Source organism: Ursus americanus, chromosome 24, assembly GCF_024610735.1.
Source record: "Ursus americanus isolate L20-20 chromosome 24, mUrsAme1.1.p, whole genome shotgun sequence".
NCBI lineage: Eukaryota > Metazoa > Chordata > Mammalia > Carnivora > Ursidae > Ursus > Ursus americanus.
The window spans coordinates 42297072-42317889 of NC_142150.1; the positions used below are offsets into that span (position 1 = coordinate 42297072).

The window sequence follows — 20818 nt, forward strand, 5'->3', positions numbered from 1 at the left end:
TGGGGTTCTATCCCTTATTCTTCCCCTCGTCCCAGCTTGGTTCAGGACCCCCAAGGGCCGGGGGACTCTAACCCAAGTCTGCCCCCAACCATGGTCCTGGTCCAGTCGTCAGAGACAGCCAGGCGAGAACAAAAGCCTAGTGTGCGGGGACAAAGGAGAAAGGTCCCGCAGGCACTTGCCCACTCCCAAAGCCTTGGTTGCACCCCCTCGGGACTGCCACCATGGAAACTCCCTCCCACACTTGATAATTGCCCCTGTGGGTGCCTGGGGTGCCTGAGACATGAGCCATCACCGCGGCAACAGGGCTGGCTCTGATGCCGGCTTGAGTCCCTACAGTGCCCCTTCCAGGGTGCCTTGCCTCCCTGGAGGCCCTCCCCTGCAGGGGGGAGGGTGGCAGGTCATGGCAGGACTCTGGAGTAGTGGGAGAAAGCATCTGGACTCCCACTTCCATGGGGGAGTATTCAACCTGCCCGTCCCAGTGGCTGTGCTGGAACACTGGCATGGCCACTGGTCAGACCCCTGATTTGGAATGTTCTGGTGACAGGGCCACAGGTTGTGGCAATGCACTCTCTCTCACATGTTCATCTGGTGCTCAGTGTGTGCCTGGCCAGGCCCTGGGTCTGGGGCCGACCATCCCGTACCCAAGGCGCCTACCCCCTGGAGGAGGAAACACGGAGGTCCAGACCGAGGTCTGTGGAGTTACCTGGAGGAAACTGAGGCTCAGGAGGGGAGGGAGCTTGGCAAGGTCTCTCTGCCTGTGGCAGACCCCAGGTTTACCCCTGCCTCCACATCGGCAGCCATGAACCTGTCCCCTACAACTGGGCACCCACCCAGGTCTGCCCTCCTGGGGGTGCGCTCTCTCCTCCCACCCACTCCCCCGACCCTGCCCCAGCCTGAGTCCCAGCCCCTTGGAGTGTGGGGCAACAGCTGGGCGCCCGGGAGTTAAAGAGAGCTTCCAGGGACCTTCCCTCCCTCCTCCCTACCCCACTAAGGTACCTGTAGCTTAACAATAACCCACTCACCTGCACTTCCTAGAACCCTTTCTCAGATACCCCCCCCCCCCCAGGCAGCACTGATAGCCTCACTAGAGAAAGGGGAAATGGAGTGCCCAGCCCATGATCACGGTGAGGGGTGAGGGGCAGAGCCGCTACTGTGCAGGGCTCTGTGCTTTCTAGACAACACCTTAGCCTTACTGTATCGAGTGCTGTCTCAGGCTCTGTAGCAGGTAGGGTGGGGGGACCTACCCCTGGAGTCTGCTCCTAGACTCCCCGCCCTCCAAGGGTGGGGAAGCAGGAAAACAGCAGCCTTGGCTCCAGGCCCGGGAATCTGTCATGAGGCTGGGAGGGGGGACCATGGTGACAGTGGGTCCCACTGGTTATAGACCCTAGGGGCAAATGGTCTCCAGCAGGACTCTTCCAGCTAGGGCTGAATCAATGCCTTTTCTGCTCAGGGAAGCATTTTCTGGGCAGGTGCCATTATCAAACATCTACGTGGGGAACCTGAGCTGGGTAGGGCGTGGGGGTGTCAGACCAGAAGAGAACTAGCTCCCTCATGTGAACACTTTTCTGCACACATTGTCCTCACAGGGCTATCCTAGCCCCTACAGCACCTGTGTGCTAGTTGGGAAAGACACCTCTCCTCTAGGCACATGCAGCTCTGTGTGACACAGGGGAATTGACCACTCAGCTGGGTACCTTTGTGCAGTGAGCAACCTGCACAACTATACTCAGTAAACCCGGCAGTCCCAGCTCCCGACAAACCTGCTTGGAAGTGGGCTCGGAGAAGGCAAGCCATGTATCTGATAGCACTCAGCCTGCAGGGAAGCTGGGATGGCACCCAAAGACGTCCATTGGCCTGGGTCAGCCCAGGGGAAGGGAGTGGGGGCCAACCAGAAAAGTAGAAGGACAGGAGCCCCTGGCTGGCTCAATTGGAAGAACATGCAACTCTTGATCTCAGGGTTGTTGAGCCTGAGTCCCACGTTGGGTGTAGAGATTACTTAAAAATAAATAAATAATTAAAACTTTTTTTTAAAAGTGGAAGGGCAGATGGATCCCCACCTTGGTCGTGGGGGAGGGCCCACGGTCTCCATCTAGCACTGCCACCCACCTCAGAGGTTCCCCACCCCCACACCGTCCAGAAGCCAGACTTGGACTCCCTGCAAATTTCCTGCATAGGAAATGTCCTCTTGCTCTCTGAGCTCTATTTTCTCCTACAGATAACGAGATAAAAGCTCCCCTCTCCCCCACCCGGCACCTGGGTTGCTCAGTTGGGTAAGTGACTGCCTTGGGCTCAGGTCACAGTCCTGGAGTCGCGGGATTGAGTCCCACATTGGGCTCAGCACAGAGTCTGCTTGAAATTTCTCTCCCTCCGCCCCTGCACCTGTGCACTCTCTCTCTAAAATAAATAAATAAAATCTTAAAAAAAAAAAAAAAGAATTGGACTTAACTCACTGAGCCACCCAGGTGCCCCCAGAAATGGAATCTTAAACCAGGATCAGGACTCACCTAGGAGCGCTAGTTAGGTCATCTGATAGACGTCTGCCATCCCCTAAAGGAAAGCAACCTTGCAAAACACAACCCGCTGTTTTGTCCCGTACAACTTCCTTGTCCTTGCTCCTTCGGCAAGTCTTTCACTCTGCACAGCTCCTCAGAGCGCCTTTCTATCTGCTAGATGGGGTGCTGCCCAATGTATGAATTGTTGAATAAAGCCAATCAAATCTTTAAAGTTTACTCAGTTGAATTTCAGTTTTTAACTTTTTAAAAAAGATTTCGTTTATTTATTCACGAGAGATAGACAGGCGGAGGCAGAGGGAGGAGCGGGCTTCCCGCGGAGCAGAGAGCCGATGCGGGGCTCCATCCCAGGACCCCAGGATCAGGACCTGAGCCGAAGGCAGTCATTTAACCATCTGAGCCACCAGGCGCCCTCAGTTTTTAACTCTTGTTAAGTGCCAGAAGCTCGTGCTCCTTGATGACATCTGTGCCCCACCCCTGTTCCCACCAGTGGCATCGCAGTGGAGTTCAGGCTACCCATGCAGCGAGAGAATGGACTTCTCTGGTGGCCACACCTAATTCCAGGGAAGGCGCCGAGCAGCCAGCCCTGGAAAGCTGTGTGGGGAATGTGGGCTGGGCTGGACGGACACGATGAATCATTTCTCCCCTCTGAGTCCCTTCAGTGGTAGACACGGGCCCCTGGGTCTCTCCTCTAGCCCAGAAGGCTCTCAAGGACAGCCAAAGGAGTCTCCAACGCCGAGACAGGCAGGGAGAAGGTGTGGGTTTGAGGCTGTGAGGTGGAGACCTTGTAATACTAAGTGCCTACATGGGGCGGGGGCCCGGAGGACCCCGTACTAATCCGCCCCCCAGCCCTGTGAGATGGGAACTAGTCCCTCTGTAGGCAGGAGGAAAGTGAGGTTCGGACCAGCAAGGGGAAGTGCCCAGGTCCTATGGCTGGAGCTAGAATTGACACCTGCCTAGGGTGACACTCAAGGAGAGGGTGTGTCTCTGAGTTTGTGGCTGTGGGCCAGGTCTCTTGAGCTGTTTTCTGTGGGTGCTTGGGTGAGCGCACCTGGGCGTAAGGTTGTGTGTCTTGGGGAGACTGGGCATAACTGCCGCTGTCCAGCAGACGTGGGTGTCAATGGGCAAGACAGATCCCGTACATACCCCCTTTTCTGGGCTCAGATCCACTGGAACCCCAGAGCTTGGGCACCCTCTTCCCTCTGGCCCCCTGCAGGGCAGAGGGTATGCCAGGAAACTGGGACTGCCCTTGGGGGGTCTTCTTACTGATTGGTCCCTACTCTGGTGGGGGGCCAGGAGAGGTGAGGCAGGAACCCCACAGAGGTACAGGGACCCCTGCCCAACCAGGCCTTTCTGGGAGAGTCTGCCATAGGGCAGAGTGCTCATGGCTGAGGCAGACAGCTGGGGGCTGGGTGTGCGAGGGAGCTCAGGACTCCATACAAGGGCAGAACTCCAGATTGTGTGCCCCCACTGCTCTTCCGGCCACCCCACCCCCAAAGGCCAAGGGCAGCCCTGCCTTGGGTCTCTGCCCTCTCCAGCTCTCTTTGCCTCCTCCCCCCCCACTTTCTTCCACCCCTTTTCCATTCGGGACTTACTCTCCCTCTGTCTCTGTCTCTCTCTGTCCCTGTCCTGGCTGTCCTTCCCTCACTGCAGCCCAGTGGCTGTGACCCTCTGTCCACTTGGTCTCCCCTCTCTCACTGGCCCCACCCTGGAGCCCAGGTGTCGGGCTGGGTGGCGGGTGTCTGGACGGGAGCGGCGGGGCGGCGGGTGCCGGCTGGGGCCCCGCGCCGCCCCCACCCTGCACTGGGCATGCCCCGGTCGCTTCTATATAAAGCGGAGCCGCCCGCTCCCGCTGTGTCGCCGCCGCCGCCGCCGCCGCCGCCGCCGAGCCCCCGCCGCTCCGCGCCGCCCGCCTGCCCCGCCGAGCCGCTGCCGCCCTCCAGGTACCCCGGCTCCTGCCCGCGCCCCGGGGAGAGCCAGGGAGGGGGGCTGCGGGGCCAGGGGCCACGGGGACCCAGCGCGCCCCCCGCTGGGAGGGCGGGGTGCCCAGACCCCAGCGCCGCCTGGCGCAACCGGGGAAGCCTGAGCTCCAGGAGGGGTCAGGACCCCTGGGGTCCCGGCGGAAGATCTCACCGCCTCTTTGGGGTGGGGGTGGGACAGCCTCGGACACTTGTCAGGGACAGGACACAGGCACTGCCGCGGGCACCTCTCCGCCCCAGAGTCTTAGGGGCTGGGCAATGGGGTACAGCCCCGGCTGCCCTGACTCCCTCCTTTGTCTTTTTCCCTCTGTCTCTGCCATCAGGCTCTCAGCCACCCCGCCTGTTGTAAGATGGTGAGTCCCCACCCCCCTTCCCCCCAAAAGGTCCAAGCCCCTGGCCAGAGGGAGGGCCCAGAGGGCAGCATTTGGCACCCAAAAGCCTCACACTGGGGGCTCCTCTGTGCAGACAGCTCAGACTTATGACCAGGGGCACGCACCGTGTTTGGTTCTCCACTCCAGGTGCCATGGGACAAGCGGCTGCTGTGTGCCAGCCACTTCATCCCTCCCCCACCAGCCCCAGGGATGGACACTGTTGGTCCCCTTTGGCGTTCATTCATCCTGCAACATGTATTGAGCCCCTCCTATGCATCTGACACCATCGTAGGTTTGGGGACATAGCAGTGAATGCACAGTCTGGGCTCTCAGGGAACACGCACCTTCTTCTTCTTTCTGGAACACACCTTCTAAGAGAAGGCACGAGGCTCAGAATTTGGAACGGTCAGCCTGGATTTGAGCCCAGGTCTCAGGCGCAGACCTGCCCTCCTGGCCACAGCATACTGTCTCCCCATGACTGAAGTCTCAGCCTCACCTCCACAAGGCCCAGAGAACTTACCCAAGGTTGCCAGGCTGTCCCCTGGAGGACAGGTCCACCGCTGTCCCCGCCTGTGGCCACACAGAGCCTCTGAGCAGCCTCATGTGGGAGTCAGCCAGCCTCAGAGAGGGGCAGGGGTGTAAAATTTCATCCAAAGAAAGCATTTCCATGACTCAGAACATCTGAAAAAAGGGCACTGGCTTTTACCCCTACCAATGCCTGGCACAGGGCGGGGCACACAGTAGGTCCGCAAGCCCTATTTGGGTGGCAGTGGAAAGATTCATCTACGCATTTAGGTCTTGGCAGAGCTCCGTGATGGTAGTAGATAGGTTACGGAGGCCAGAGAGAAGCGAACAGCTCAAGGGTGGTTGCTTGGTTCATTCATTCATCTGTCCTCAGTCAACCTTTATTGAGCAGCTTATGGCGTGCCAAGACTGCTTCGATAAACAAAACAGACCAAAACCTCTGGTCCTGTGAACCAAGCTAGTGCCGACCTTGGCGTGGGATGGGGGGCAGTGGTCCAGCCAGCGGCACATTGCTTTCTACCCCCAGCCCCCCGGAGCACGGCACCTACAGTTTACAAAGCACCCCTACCTACATGTTCCTGGTGACAGGCCTTCACCCCCTAACCCAACTCCACCCCTTCCTGGTTCCTAGGACAGCGTCTGCCCTGAGCATAACCCAAGGTTAGGGGTGTGGAGGGCTTATCCCCTTGGGTGACTTAACGTGCCCTTTGCCCACTCTGCCCAAGACCCACCCCTTCTGCCCCTCTCAGCTCTCCCTGGATCCGCTGGGTCCTGAGTGGGACTGCCCCCTGGGCTCCAAGGACCTGGAGGAAGAGGAGGGCCCATGGGGAGGAGGCTCTGGCCTGCCGCCCCCAGGCTCCTTCCCTGGCTCCTGGCGCCAGGACGTGGGCCTGGACTGCAAGGGCTCGCTCGAGGGGGTGGAGGCCCGGGCCTGGACCGTCTACTACTATAGCCTCCTGCAGAGCTGTCTGCAGCACGCTGGCCTTCCGGAGACCCAGGACCGCAGCCAGGTGCCCCGCACAGGTGCCCAAGGGCTCCAGGGAGGGGAGGCATCCCTGGGTGGGGGGAGGTGCCCTCAGCCCAGCCTGCATCCCATCCTTGTCAAGGTCAGCCCCTTCCCCCAGGCTCTGGCTGGATCTGAAGCCAGGGAGGCAAGGCCAGTCAACCTCAGGCAGACGAGCGTTGTTTCAAAGGGCATCTGGCACCAGTAAAGTTAGAGATCAACGTCCCCAGAAAACCCAGCCATGGGATTTGTAATCGACGGTCTGTGGAGCCAAAGCTTCTATAGACGTGTCTTGGGAGCTGCTGTGGAAGCAGCTAACAGTTGGGACCCAAAACTCCTCCCCTGCTTTATATTTTATTTATTTATTTCTATATCTGTTTTATAGATTAGGTGACCACAAAGGTTTTGTGTGGACAGAGGGTTCACAGCTAGAATACATGAAAATCACAGACTGGGAAACCGAGGCACAGGGACTACCCCCCCCCCCAGTACTGCATGGGGGCCATGGGTCACAGAGAAAGTCAGTGTCAGAGTCCAGGCTAGAACCCAGGTCTCCAGTCACCTAGCTTCCAGTACTTTCCAGGCTAGCTGCAGAGAGCAGGGGGCCAGCCTCCCCAGATGGGATGGGCAGGCAACTTCCCTCTTCCTTTCCAGTGTCTTCTCTATCCTCTCCACCCTTCTCAGCCCATGCTGGAAAGGACCTGGGGGCCCCAGGGGGGAGGGTGGGGCTACGGGGCAGGGAAGGGTAGGTAGAAAGATAGCTTGGCAATGTTCTCCCCACCCCACCCCCAGGCTGCCCTGGTGCAGAGGTGACCTTATGCATTCTGGGATCCCCCAGCACCTTTCTGTCTGTGCTGCTGGAGGGTGGGGTCCAGAGCCCGGGTGAGTACGTGCCCAAGTTCCCCCACCCGCTCCTATGGAAAGGGCAGCCCTGCCCTGGCCCAGCCACATCCCGAAATACCCACTGACCCTGGCAACAGCTTGCATTCCACTGGGCCAGCCGCCACACTCTGAGTGGGGGTGGGTTCTGGGAGCAGCTGCCCCCCGCTACCCAGGGCCCCGGGCTGGAGGTGGAGGGCACGGGGGCATTAAGCCTTCCCTGGCCTTCCCTGGCCAGCAACCCTCCTCCTTCTGCCCACAGGAAACATGCTCCTCTGCCTGTCCCCTGCTTGGCTGACGAAGGTGCCAGCACCTGGACAGCCGGGCGAGGCGGTCCTGCTGGTCTCTAAGGCTGTGAGCTTCCACCCAGGGGGCCTGACATTCCTGGAGGACTTTGTCCCCCCACGCCGAGCCACCTACTTCCTGGCGGGCCTGGGGCTGGGACCTGGCCAGGGTCGAGAGGCAGCTGAACTTGCCCGTGACCTGACCTGCCCCACAGGAGCCTCGGCTGAGCTGGCCCGGCTGCTGGAGGACAGGCTGCTGACAAGGCGACTGCTGGCTCAGCAGGGTGGTGTGGCTGTGCCAGCCACCCTGGCTTTCACCTATAAGCCACCGGCACTGCTGCGGGGAGGGGATGCTAGCCCGGGCGTACGGATGGTGGAGCTGAGTGGCAAAGAGGGCCAGGAGACGCTGGTGAAGGAGGAAGTAGGGGCCTTTCTGCACTCCGGGGCCCTGGGTGATGCCCTGCAGGTAAAAGGCTCCTGCCTCCGAGGTCTGTCCAGATGCCAGCAGGATGGGACCCACGGGTGGTTACCAAGTCCTGCTGGGAAGCTGTCCCCAGCTTTGAGCACTACTGCTGGCTTCTCTCTCTGTGGCAATCCCCTCCCTTCTTACCTGAGTTTACACATTGGACCCTACGGTAGCCCACAGGTACGCGGGGTAGTAAGGAGGCCCCCTTCCCCTCCCTGTGGCAGGTGGCTGTGAAGCTGAGTGGCTGGCGCTGGCGGGGGCGGCAGGCCTTGCGTGTGTGCCCACGCGCGGAGCTGGGCACTGTGGTGGACACGGTGCTGGCGTTGCTGGAGAAACTGGAGGAGGAGGAGAGTGTCCTGGTGGAGGCTGTGTGCCCACCTGCCCGGCTGCCCTTCCCAGGTGAGAGTCCCCTGGGCCAGCCAGGAGTGGCAGCTTGGCTCCCGCCTGGCTGCTGTGTGCCGGGCTCAGGCCTCACTGTCTTTCTCCAGGCAGTCCCCCACCTGGCCCTGAGCTGGCCGTGCGGATCTGTGCTGTGGTATGTCGGACTCAAGGTGACAGGCCCCTGCTGAGCAAGGTGAGCATGGCCCAGCGTTAGGTCCTGACCCTGCTGCCACACCCCAGCCCAGCCCAGCCCTAACGCACTGCTGAGGGTCCCCGGCAGAGAGAAGACATAATCTTTGGGGGGAATCCTGGTGGCCTCTAGGAGGACTCCTGGGTCTGATGCTTTTTCCCTCCCTTTCCACCCTTCCTACCTCAGGAGCTCTGCCTGGTACAGGGTACCAGGGCCCAGGGCTGAATCCTCTTTCCAGGGAGCTCACACTCAGAGAAGAGGCTGACCCAGGGTCCCTGAACCGCCAGTGTCTAGAGTCCTTTAAGAGGGGCCTCCAAGCTAGGGAACTCAAGGCAGCTTGAGGACCCTCCTGGGAACACAGCTCTGAGTCAACCTGAGGGAGTCTCTGAGCCCTGCCCTTATGGAGGTCTAGGGGGGTGGGCACACCAGGGTGGCACAGGCCCCTGGCCTGCAGGAGCTAGGAGCAAGCGTGCTTGGAGCCTTCAGGGAGCGCAGACCTCAGCTGGGCCTGGAAGCCTGGGTAGAATGCCCTTAAGGTCTGAAGGACCAGGTGGGCAGTGGCAGGGGAAAGTGGTTTGTGCAGTGAAAGTCACAGTGGAGGTCTGGCCTGGATCTTGGCACAAGGGTAGGTGTGCAGGGGCAGTGGGTGGGTGGGGGGGTGTGTTAGTCCTGGGACGGCTCCTCCTGGGCCAACACCTTCAGCCATACCCTGCCCAGGTGGTGTGCAGCGTGGGCCGTCAGGACCGGCCTCTGCGGCACCGGAGCTCCTTGCCACAGACGCTGGAGGTGGCACTGGCCCGCTGTGGCCTGGGTGAGACGGGACAGGTGACGGTCGTGCGACAGCGCGTCAAGACAGCGGCCGAGGCCGCGCTGGCCGCCGTGCTGGCCCTGGAGGCCGGCCTGAGCGCGGAGCAGCGCGGCGGGCGCCGGGCCCGCACGGACTTCCTCGGTGAGTGCGGAAGGCCCGGGCCGGGGCCGGGGAGGGGCCCGAGGCCGCAGGGCAGCCCGCGCTGAGCCCGCGCCCCCCGCCCGGCCCAGGCGTAGACTTCGCGCTGACGGTCGAGGGCCGCGCGCTGACCCCCGTGGCCCTGGAGCTGAACGGCGGCCTGTGTCTGGAGGCGTGCGGCGCGCTCGAGGGGCTGTGGGCCGCGCAGCACCCGCGCTCGGCGGCCGAGGACTCGGCGGCGGCGCCGCTCGTGGAAACCATGCTGCGGCGGTCTGCGCACTGCCTCATGGAGGGCAAGCAGCTGCTGCTGATCGGCGCGGGCGGCGTCAGCAAGAAGTTCGTGTGGGAGGCGGCGCGCGACTACGGTCTCAAGGTGGGCGGGGCGAGGGGCGGGGCCGGCCCGGAGTCCCGGCCGCCGCACTGGAGGCGGTGCCGCGGGCGCAGGGGCGGTGAGGGGCTGGGGCGGGGCGGTGAGGGGTTGGGGCGGGGCAGAGCCTGCGTTGGGCGTGTCCGCTAGGGGCTCTAGAGCCCAGGAGTACGGATCGGGGTCCCTGCCCGTCCAGGTTAGAAGTTTGAAGTCTCTTGTTTTTTATTATTTATTTATTTTAAAGATTTTATTTATTTATTTGCCAGAGAGAGAGAGCACAAGCAGGGGGAGCGGCAGGCAGAGAGAGAAGCAGGCTCCCTGCTGAGCAAGGAGCCTGATGCAGGACTCCATTCCTGGACCCTGGGATCATGACCTGAGTCGAAGGCAGACGCTTAACCGGCTAAGCCACCCAGCCTCCCCAAGTCTTTTTTTATTTTATTTTAAAAAATATTTTATTTATTTATTTGACAGAGAGAGAGACAGCAAGAGAGGGAATACAAGCAGGGGGAGTGGGAGAGGGAGAGGTAGGCTTCCCACCAAGCAGGGAACCTGACACGAGGCTCGATCCCAGGACTCTGGGATCGTGACCTGAGCCAAAGGCAGACACTTCATGGCTGAGCCACCCAGGCGCCCCCCCTTTTGTTTTTGAAGATTTTATTTATTTATTTATTTATTTGAGAGAGAGCGAGAGAGTATAAGGGGGGGAGAGCAGCAGAGGGAGAGGGAGAAGCTGGCTCCCCGCTGAGCAGGGAGCCAGATGCAGGGGCTCCACCCCAGGACCCCAAGATCATGAACTGAGCCAAAGGCAGACTGTTAATGGACTGAGCCACCCAGGTTCCCCAGAAGTCTAAACTCTTCTTGGCCTCTGGCCGAATTCTGTCCCACCCAGGTGAAAGAGGACCCCAGGGAGGGCACAGAGCCCTCCAGGGCAAAAAGAGCCCAGCGCAGATGGGCAGTGGGGGGGGGGGGGCGTCATTCCCGGTTAGTACCAGAACCGGGACCCTGCATGCCAGGCTAAGGAGCCTGGCCCTGTCCTGCAGGAAGGGCCAGCCCTTGGAGGTTGAATTCCTGAGGGCATGAGGAGGGTGTGCCCGGGAAGCGGCTTCCAGATCCCGAATCAAGTTCACAGCAGGGGCCTCACGTTGAAGAATGTGGCGCCATGGCCAAGCCGGCAGAGTAGGCATTCTTATCCCCCACCGAGCAGATAAGAAAACAGAGGCCAGGTTCTTCCCGGCCTTCATCACCACAATGACCTCCTCTCCCCTCTTCCACAGTAGGACATGTCCTTGGGGATCCGACCCTCCAGCCATTCCTATTGCCTCTTCACTCCCTGCCTTGCACATTGTGCTGTCCACTTGGAATGTCTTTCCACTCCTCTTGCTGCCAAGTGTTACAGTGCTCACAGCCACCCTCCCCTCTCAGGAGCAGCCTCAGCCCTGGGAACCAGCCGCTTTGTGTCTGTGTTCCCCCAGCGGGCAGTGAGATTTGGGGCACAGGGCCCCACTGGATTCCTCCATGGGCACACCCAGGGTCAGAAATCTTTGGGTGAATGACGGCCAAGAGCATGATGCCCGAAGACACCAGGCCACCTGTCCCAACCCCCAACCCTGGTAGTTTCCCTACAGTCTCTGGTCAGAGTGGGCAGGGGCCCACCAGCCCGCTCTCTCTCGCTCTTCGCTCCAGCCCCCTCCCACCCAGATCACACCCTTTCCCTCGGGCCGCCATCTTCCCTCTGGCTGAGGCTAAGCTCCCGGCCTAAGCATTGTCTCCTTACGGCTGCCCTTCCTCCCCTCCAGGCTGGGCTAGGTGTGAGAACTCGGCATCTTCCATTTAGTCAATCATCAACAGATATTTTTTGAGCCCGTAGAACTGGGGCTCCCCTGAGGGCCAAAACCAGGTTCTAGGCCCCATCCAGTCGCCCCAGTGTCCAGCACAGGCTGACCTGGGTGTGTTGTGTTCTGGTGGTTTCTGCAGCTGCACCTGGTGGAGTCGGACCCCAACCACTTTGCATCCCAGCTGGTGCAGACGTTCATCCACTTCGACGTGACAGAGCACCGGCGGGATGAAGAGAATGCACGGCTGCTGGCAGAACTGGTGCGGGCACGTGGCCTGCAGCTGGACGGCTGCTTCTCCTACTGGGATGACTGCCTGGTGCTCACGGCCTTGCTCTGCCAGGAGCTGGGTCTGCCCTGCAGCCCCCCGGCTGCCATGCGCTTGGCCAAGCAGAAGAGCTGCACGCAGCTGCACCTGTTGCGCTGTCAGGGCCCGCCCTGGCCTGCGCCCTCGCTCCACGCTGTGCCCTGCTGCCCGCTGGAGAGCGAGGCCGATGTGGAGAAGGCCGTCCACCAGGTGCCCCTGCCAGGGGTCATGAAGCTGGAGTTCGGGGCAGGTGCAGTGGGTGTGCGGCTGGTGGAGGACGCGCCACAGTGCCACGAACACTTCTCCCGGGTCGCCCGTGACCTGCAGGGGGAGGCTGACCACCCCGGCATCGGGCTGGGCTGGGGCAACGCCATGCTGCTCATGGAGTTCGTTGAGGGCACCGAGCACGATGTGGACCTGGTGTTGTTTGGTGGGCGACTGTTGGCCGCCTTCGTCTCCGACAACGGCCCCACGAGGCTGCCCGGCTTCACTGAGACGGCAGCTTGCATGCCCACGGGGCTGGCACCGGAGCAGGAGGCCCAGCTGGTGCAGGCAGCCTTCCGCTGTTGCCTGGGCTGCGGGCTGCTGGATGGGGTGTTCAACGTGGAGCTCAAGCTGACTGGGGCTGGGCCAAAACTCATCGAGATCAACCCTCGAATGGGTGGCTTCTACCTGAGAGACTGGATCCTGGAGCTCTACGGCGTGGACCTGCTGCTGGCGGCAGCTATGGTGGCCTGCGGCCTGCGGCCTGCCTTGCCCACCCACCCACGTGCCCGTGGCCACCTGGTGGGGGTCATGTGCCTGATGTCCCAGCACCTGCAGGTGCTCAATTCCACCTCCAGCCGTGAGACCCTGCAGGCTCTTCATGACCAGGGCCTGCTGCGCTTCAATTTGCTGGAGGAGATCCTGGAGCAGGGTGAATACGAGGAGCCCTACTGTAGCGTGGCCTGTGCTGGGTCCAGCCCGGCTGAGGCTCGCCTCCGCCTGCTGGGCCTCTGCCAGGGTCTGGGCATCGATGGGCCCCACTACCCTGTTGCCCACTTCCTGTCCCACTTCAAATAGTGCCTCTCGGTTCCTGTAACCCTGCCCCAACCCTGGCCGGGCCCACGCCAAGGCCTCAGGTCTGTTCCAGAGTGGCAGGGCCATTTGGCATGAAGGCCTCCCGAGCTTGAGGGCCACAAAAGAAAGTATCGGGGGGGGGCACAGGCCCCTCTTGCTGTCAGTCCAGCCCAAAAGCCCCAGTCCTGCCCCACGAGTCTAGCTATGGAGAAAACAACAGGTGCGCGCATACACACGCACAGGCTCGCACACACACCGCAGGGAGGTGGGAGTGGGCCCAAACTTAGCCCCTCTCTGTCATCCCTCCAGGTCTGTCTCTTTTCCTGCAGTCTACGGGATGAGAGAAGCTGGCTGGCCCCTGGCCTTGGACAAATCCCACAAAAGCCTGAGACGAAACGCCCCGTCCTCTTACTCGCAACCCTCAGTTAGCAAATTCCAGGATATTTCTAGAGCCTGCTGACAACTTTTGGCAGTGCCCTGCCTGACTCGTTTGGCCTGAGAAATAGAAGCAGGTGGCCTGGGTTCAGCCGGAACCATCTCCCGAGGCAGACACTATTGCCCCATTCTACAGATGAGGAGGCAGGCTCCGAGAGGGACAACCACTGCCTCAAGGTCACTCCGCGGTAGCTGGAGGGTCAAGGGACAAGATACAAGGTCCAGGTTTCTGCTTTTACTAAGTCTTATGTGCCCACTCAGCTTCTAAACCCCACTCACCTCCCTGCCCTCATTCATATGTGGCCTTAAGATGAGTGAACGCCCCCTCCCAGCCAGCACGCACCTTCTCCACCAAGCTTTGGTGCTTTGGCCTCTGGCGTAACGAACCAGCATTATCAGGGAAGAGTCTACACTCCCTTCCTGATCGTGGGGAGTCCGCTTCAATAACTCTGCCCCTGTGTAGCACAGCAGCTGTGGCTAGCTCCACAAGCATCCCTCTCCAAATAAAGGCTTATGAACTAATGAAAAGTCTGCATCTGGTTCTTGGGACTGGGACACCACCTCTCAGGCTCAGCTAGATGGGAGTTGGGGAAGGGAGGACGGAGAGGTGGCTAGGGGATACCTGTGGTACCTAGAGCTAAGGATAAAACACCATCCTGGCCAGGCCTCTGTGTTGACCGTGAGCAGGGGCCTGCCACGGTCACTCACAGCGGGACCCAAACCTGAGGGTCTCTGGAGGGTGGAATTACAACCAGAGGGCCACAGCCAACCAAATAACCTTCCTCCAGCCTGGAGACTCCTGAGTTCCGTCTAACTGAGGTCATATTTAGCCTTCCCACCCAACTGGAATGCACATCCAGACAGCCTCCAACAGTCAGAACTCATCCAAGACCTGGAGTGGCCCAAATTCACCCCTACAGATCCCTATTCAATGAGAATCCATGCCCAAATCTAAAGTCACAGACAGGTTTGGTGTATTCATTCATTCTTTCTTCATTCCTTTAACGAAGTTTTATTAAGTGCCTCTTCTGCATCAGGTAGCAAAATTACTAAATGTACTTAAATTGGCAATGTAGCAAACTCCAGCACAAACCCATATTTACAGGAGGATCAATGAGACCCAAACCCTTTCTGACAAGAACCTGGGGGAAAAAAAGCCCAGCCGTGACCTGAGCGTGGAGCAGTCACCCAGTAAATGCTCTGATTGGCAGGGTCTTTGAGGCACGTGTCACGTTAGGGAGACTGATGCAGCCGCCTCTCGGGGGCGAACAGAGAGATGCGACCTGCCTTTCGCCACCCAGCCAGCACCCAGCCAGCCAGCCACCCAGCCAGCGCACGGCTTAAACCGGACTGGGGATTAAATTTACACCCATACCTGCATGTGCTTCTGCCCAATCCAAACTCAAACTCTTCCCAGAACCAAGATGAGCGCCTTTCAGGCTGCCCTTGTCCGGTGCCGCCCCGGGGGAGCAGTGCTGGGAAGACTGAGCGTCCCGTCAAAGGGTGTTAAACTGGCTTTAGCAGCCTGGCACTCTGGAACTACAGTTCCCGAGAGGCCTTGCGCCAGGCGCCATCTTTTCGCCCTGCCAGACTAAGCAGCCTGCTGGGGGAGGGGGGCTCCTCAGGCGTCACCGGCGCGCGCGGCCGCGGTCGCGGAGTGATAACGTACAGCCTCCCCCGCCCCGCCCTCCGAGCTGTCAGTCTGAGCGCGGCCGAGCACGGGCCGAAGGGCCCGCCGGGCCGGCGCCGCTATGGCGGCGGTGTTTGACCTGGACCTGGAGACGGAGGAAGGCAGCGAGGGCGAGCCAGAGTTGAGCCCCTCGGTGAGTGGTCCTCCCGGGCTCGGCTTGATCCCGGAGCCGATGCCATCCTCCAGGCGGTGAAATCGCCTTGGCTCCCCCAGCCAGAGCGTCTCAGAGCCCGGCCCCTGTTAAGCTCTAACCCACCCTCACTCACCCCGACGTGTCTTCCAGGACCCAGCCCTTACCCCGGGTCTCCCTTTTCTGCCCTCGGCCTTTCCTCCCCAGTGCTGGCCCATCGCCCGCCAGCTCCCATTCCTGACCCCCTCCTCTCCTGGGCCAAGTAGTCCAGCTTGAGGGGGAGGGTCCCGGTGCCTTCCTTGGCTCTTACCCCGCGGTTTCTCACAGGACGTGTGTCCCCTTGCCGAGTCGAGGGCGGCTGGCCTGGAGTGAGTGAGGGTTGTGTTGGGGGAGGAGGGTATGGGCTGGGGAGGGAGACACGGGGAGTACCGGAGCCTTGCCCCCATTAACTTCTTGTGTCACTAGGTGTGTGGGACACTGTGAGGAGATGGAGCTCACTGAGACCAGTGTGAACCAGGGCCCCGAGCGCATCGGGCCCCACTGCTTTGAGCTGCTGCGTGTGCTGGGCAAGGGGGGCTATGGCAAGGTACTGGCCCTCCTTCCTCGCTCATCTCCCTGCCTCAGTCTTCCAGCCGCAGAGGGTCTCAAAACAAATTAGACTCGTAAATCCGCCGCGCCTCCGTAGAACGCTGAGGTGCAAACATAAAGGAGGGAAAGGCAGATCCTCTCAGAATCAGACTTGACATCTTTACTGCCCCACCCTTGGGTGGGCCTAGGCCTCTTGGTCTCAATGCCAGAGCTTCAGGGTGGAGCTTTTGGGAGGTAGGATGTGGAGAGGGAGGTTGATCCTGTCTCCCCTGCCCTACAGGTGTTCCAAGTGCGAAAGGTGCAGGGCACCAACTTGGGCAAAATATATGCCATGAAAGTCCTGAGGAAGGTGAGTCATTTGTTCAGCTAACAAATCCTTGCTTGGTAGCTGCTGTTCTCCGTGCACAACTCCAGGCTTCCGAAAGACAGTAGTGAACGTGATGGAGGAGATGGCCCCTGTCTTGGGCCTTGGCTGGTTTGTTGTCAGTTGTGGTTATGTTGTTTTGCAGTAATTCCCAACTGTGGGCAATACTGCCTCTACATTTTTGAGTCACAACTAAATAGGGGTGCTGCTGGCATCCAGTGGGTAGAGGCCAGGGCTGCTGCTAAACGTCGTGCGATGTCCAAGACAGCACCCCCAGTAAAGAATGATCTGCCTGCAGTGCCATTCTTGCTAAAGTGGAGAGGTAGCTCTAGAGGATAAGTCAGTCCTTGAGAAGGATGACCGCCGGTAGCGGCGTTATGGAGAAGTACAGTCGAGCGATAACAGGTGGCAGAAGGGTAATGGCTGGAGGGACTAAAGGCTCCCGAGGTGCCCACCTTCTGATTGCTCCCTGCCTCTTCAGGCCAAAATTGTGCGCAACGCCAAGGACACAGCACACACGCGGGCTGAACGGAACATTCTAGAGTCAGTGAAGCACCCCTTCATTGTGGAACTGGCCTATGCCTTCCAGACTGGTGGCAAACTCTACCTCATCCTCGAGTGCCTCAGTGGTATGAGCGGGGGCCCAGCCAGGGAACCAGGGCCAGGGAACCAGCCAGGAAGCACTGGGAGCTCTGGGGGAAGCCCGGAGAGATGTGGTGTGTAGAATGGCTAGGGGACCCCCACACCCATCCATCCGTGTGTCCATCCGTCCCTTCATTCATTCATTCAGCAAACGTCTGTCCAGCACCTATTGCGTCCCTCACCTGTATTGGGGTGGACGGGAACGGTGGGAGTTTGTACAGAAATCCAGTGGCTCGTTTTGTCCATTTCCACTACCTGTTCATGGCCTTCTCTTCTCTCCTGTGTGCCCTGTGTCTAGTCGGTCCCGGATCCCGCTGGTTCATTCTCAGCAGTGTCCTCCCTCCTCTCCACTCTCCTCCCAGGGTCAGGTTTCCTAACTGGGCCTGAGGCCTTCAGCTCACCCTCTTCCATGAACTCCCAGGGTCATCGTCTCAGCACGGAATTGTCCCCAGCGCTCCTACTCTCAGTTACGTGGCTCCTTCTAACTGCCCCGATGAGGCCTGGCCTCCTTGGCCTGGTGCCCCCTGTTGGCCGTGAAGCAGTTGGGGCCTCTTCCCGCCCGGTCCTGTCTGCACAGATGACCCCTGCGAGCTCCAGTTCCCATGTCCCTCTCAGCACCCCCTCGATTCTCATTGTTACCACGGGCTGTGTCCCCTCACATTGGGAGTCGTTTTGCCGCCTCTGTGAGATTTTTTGCGTTAAGCTCTGGGAGCCGTTGCCTCAGTCTGACATGTCCGAGCACCTGTGTGCTTGTCTGTCTCCCCATTAGACTAAGCATCCTGAGGGCGATGGCTGGGTCTCTTCATCTCTGTGTCCCCAGCTTCACCCCGGACAGGGCCAGACACCGAGTAGGCGTCGGTAGATGTTTGCTGAATTGAATTGAATCCCCACGGCAGCTCTGTGAGGCAGGTAGGGCCCGAACGATGAGTCCCACTCTCCCCAAGAAGAAAGCGAGATTCAGAGAGCGAAGGCGCTTAGTCCCGCACGCAGCTGCTGACGTGTTTGTGTCACAGGCGGTGAGCTCTTCACGCATCTGGAGCGAGAGGGCATCTTCCTGGAAGACACGGCCTGGTAGGTGTTAACTTCCTGCCTCTCTGGAGGGGCTCCAGGGACACATCCCCCCCCTGGAGCCCAACCCCACACCTTGCTTTCACCCCGTCCTGTCTCTGCAGTTTCTACCTGGCGGAGATCACGCTGGCCCTGGGCCATCTCCACTCCCAAGGCATCATCTACCGGGACCTCAAACCTGAGAACATCATGCTCAGCGGCCAGGGTGCGCACGCGTGCCCCGCCCCTGCCGCCGCTTGTGCTGGGTCGGACTCTGCAGGGAGGGCCGAGGAGCCACCCGTGGCCCGGGGCCCTGACCACCCCCCAACATCTTCCTCAGGCCACATCAAACTGACAGACTTTGGTCTGTGCAAGGAGTCGATCCACGAGGGTGCCGTCACCCACACTTTCTGTGGCACCATTGAGTACATGTAAGCTGCAGCTGGCTGGGACCAGGGATCGGGAGGACTGCCAGGAAGGGCCCGGCCCGACTGGTGGTTTCCCCTGGCCGCCAGGGCCCCTGAGATTCTGGTACGCAGCGGCCACAACCGGGCAGTGGACTGGTGGAGCCTGGGGGCCCTGATGTATGACATGCTCACTGGATCGGCAAGTCCAGCCTCCTTGGGAGGAAGGGGGGTGAGGAGGGGGGTGGGAGAGGGTCCCCATCCTGGGGCAGGGGCAAGGCCAGGGCCTGGGGGGAGGCCCCCAAGTCTCACCCTCTGCCTTCTCCAGCCACCCTTCACTGCGGAGAACCGGAAGAAAACCATGGACAAGATCATCAAAGGGAAGCTGATTCTGCCCCCCTACCTCACCCCTGATGCCCGGGACCTTGTCAAAAAGGTGGGCTCCCTCCTGCCCCTGGTCCAGCCCCCAGTGTCTTCTAGGCCCTGCATGGAATCCTGAGTTTCTCTGGACTATGGGACAGCCCTGCCTGCACAGTATGCCTTTGGGATGAAGGAGCACTGACTTGGGGTCCAAGACGCTGAGCTCGGGCCTTCACTCTGTTGCAGACCAGCTGCTGACCCTGCCGCACACATCCCTAGTCCCAGGTCCTAATGCACAGAACATGCATGATGAGCTAGCTGCTCTCCCATCAAGAAGGCATTCGTTGGGGGTAAAAGTGGGCGGCTAGGCTCAGAGATTGGATCCCACTGCAGTGCCCTGGAATGATGCCAGCGACCGGGCGCCTTTGCGAAGGCTTCATGCAGAAGGGCCACTAGACCAAACCTTGGAAGTCCTAAGGTTGTCAGTAGGTAGAGACCACACTCCTGAGGCCTTCTCCCCACTGCCACACACACACACACACACACACACACACACACACACACACACCCCTACCTCACCTTTCCCCGGCCCAGCCAGCCCCCAGGTACACGGAGGAACACAATCAGTGCCTCTCCCCAAGACCCTCCCCCTCTGCCCTTGCCCTGCAGTTTCTGAAGCGGAATCCCAGCCAACGGATCGGGGGTGGCCCCGGGGATGCTGCTGATGTGCAGGTGGGTCTGGGACCACCAGGAGGGGGCAGGCCTGAGCCCCCAAAGGTGCCAGGAGGCAGGCAAGGCCTTAGGGCAGAAGGGAGTTACTGAAGGAGCCAAGGAGGGTGAAATGATGAGATATTTGGGGGCCCTCTACCCACAGAGGCACCCCTTCTTCCGGCATATTAATTGGGATGACCTCCTGGCTCGCCGCGTAGACCCCCCTTTCAGGCCCTCTCTGGTAAGTGGAGGACCCATTGGTCTGGGGGCAGGTGGAGGACCCATCTTGGATGCCCCCTAACGATCCTCCCCGTTCGGGTCTTCCCACAGCAGTCAGAGGAGGATGTGAGCCAGTTTGACACCCACTTCACGCGGCAGACGCCGGTGGACAGTCCAGATGATACGGCCCTCAGTGAGAGCGCAAACCAGGCCTTCCTGGTGAGGTCCTGGGTGGCCTGAGGGCTCTGGGGGCCCAGGCAGGATTGTGGCAAAGGAGTGGTGGACACTGAGTGTCATCTGGCCCTGCCTTCGCCCCCCCCCCCTCGCCCCAGGGCTTCACATACGTGGCACCCTCCGTCCTGGACAGCATCAAGGAGGGCTTCTCCTTCCAGCCCAAGCTGCGCTCCCCCAGGCGCCTCAACAGCAGCCCCCGGACCCCGGTCAGGTACCACAGGCCAGAGGGGAGTGTGTAGCTGGGGCAGGAGGCCGGTTCTAGCTTTCACTCTGCCAGCCGACCCCAGGGCTGCATCTCAGTTCTAGTCTCTGTTTTCCCATCCACCCCTCGGGGACCCCTTGTGGCAGGGGCTGCCTGGCTGGGCACTCTACCTCACGGCCTCTGTGCCTGGGTGGGGGGGACGTCGGCCCTCTGACCCCAGTGCCAGCACGTGCTGACTCAATCCTTGGTTTCCCCTGCAGCCCCCTGAAGTTCTCGCCCTTTGAGGGATTCCGGCCCAGCTCTGGCCCACTGGAGCCCACGGAGCCCCCTCTACCTCCTCTCCTGCCGCCGCCGCCACCGCCACCACCGTCGAGCACTGCCCCACTCCCCATCCGACCCCCCTCAGGGACCAAGAAGTCTAAGAGGGGCCGTGGGCGCCCAGGCCGCTAGGAGGATGGGGGGCCCTGAGAGCAAGCGGGACCCTGGGCCAGTTCCGCAGACCTGGAGGTGTGTCTAGGGATACAGGAGTGAGTGTGTGTGAGAGCGTGTCTGTGTTGGGGGTGGCTGTGCCCCTGAACCATGCCCGCGAAGGGCCACAGGCTGTGGCTGTCCGTGGAGTGGCCTCGCCACCCGGCTGGCCTGCAGTTGCGCTGTGCCCTTGGAGAATTAAAATATTGAATCATGGCACTGACC

The 20818-nt window shown here is 60.5% G+C and overlaps 2 protein-coding genes across 5 annotated transcripts; both read left to right on the top strand.

The window, feature by feature from the left end:
- The first annotated feature begins 4298 nt into the window (after positions 1-4298).
- On the top strand, positions 4299-14056 carry CARNS1 (carnosine synthase 1). 2 transcript variants are annotated; one of them, XM_045775815.2, is made up of 10 exons: positions 4301-4453; positions 4813-4842; positions 6135-6408; positions 7181-7270; positions 7530-8017; positions 8242-8416; positions 8506-8591; positions 9306-9537; positions 9627-9907; positions 11876-14056. In XM_045775815.2, exons 2-10 carry the CDS (start codon positions 4840-4842, stop codon positions 13100-13102), a joined length of 2856 nt encoding a protein of 951 aa, XP_045631771.2. In that variant the 5' UTR covers positions 4301-4453; positions 4813-4839; the 3' UTR covers positions 13103-14056. The 2 variants fall into 2 exon arrangements, with proteins under 2 accessions (XP_087711197.1, XP_045631771.2); XM_087855071.1 differs by lacking the exon at positions 7530-8017 and having other exon boundaries at positions 4299-4453; positions 8510-8591.
- A 1146-nt stretch (positions 14057-15202) lies between these two features.
- RPS6KB2 (ribosomal protein S6 kinase B2) lies at positions 15203-20812 on the top strand. Of its 3 annotated transcripts, none has more exons than XM_045775727.2 (15): positions 15203-15357; positions 15682-15722; positions 15820-15940; positions 16223-16291; positions 16788-16935; positions 17962-18019; positions 18121-18221; positions 18336-18426; positions 18511-18601; positions 18728-18835; positions 19429-19491; positions 19634-19711; positions 19801-19908; positions 20022-20134; positions 20386-20812. In XM_045775727.2, exons 1-15 carry the CDS (start codon positions 15286-15288, stop codon positions 20573-20575), a joined length of 1452 nt encoding a protein of 483 aa, XP_045631683.2. In that variant the 5' UTR covers positions 15203-15285; the 3' UTR covers positions 20576-20812. The 3 variants fall into 3 exon arrangements, with proteins under 3 accessions (XP_045631683.2, XP_045631684.2, XP_045631685.2); XM_045775728.2 differs by having other exon boundaries at positions 19804-19908; XM_045775729.2 differs by lacking the exon at positions 15682-15722 and having other exon boundaries at positions 15204-15357.
- The last annotated feature ends 6 nt before the right edge of the window (positions 20813-20818 follow it).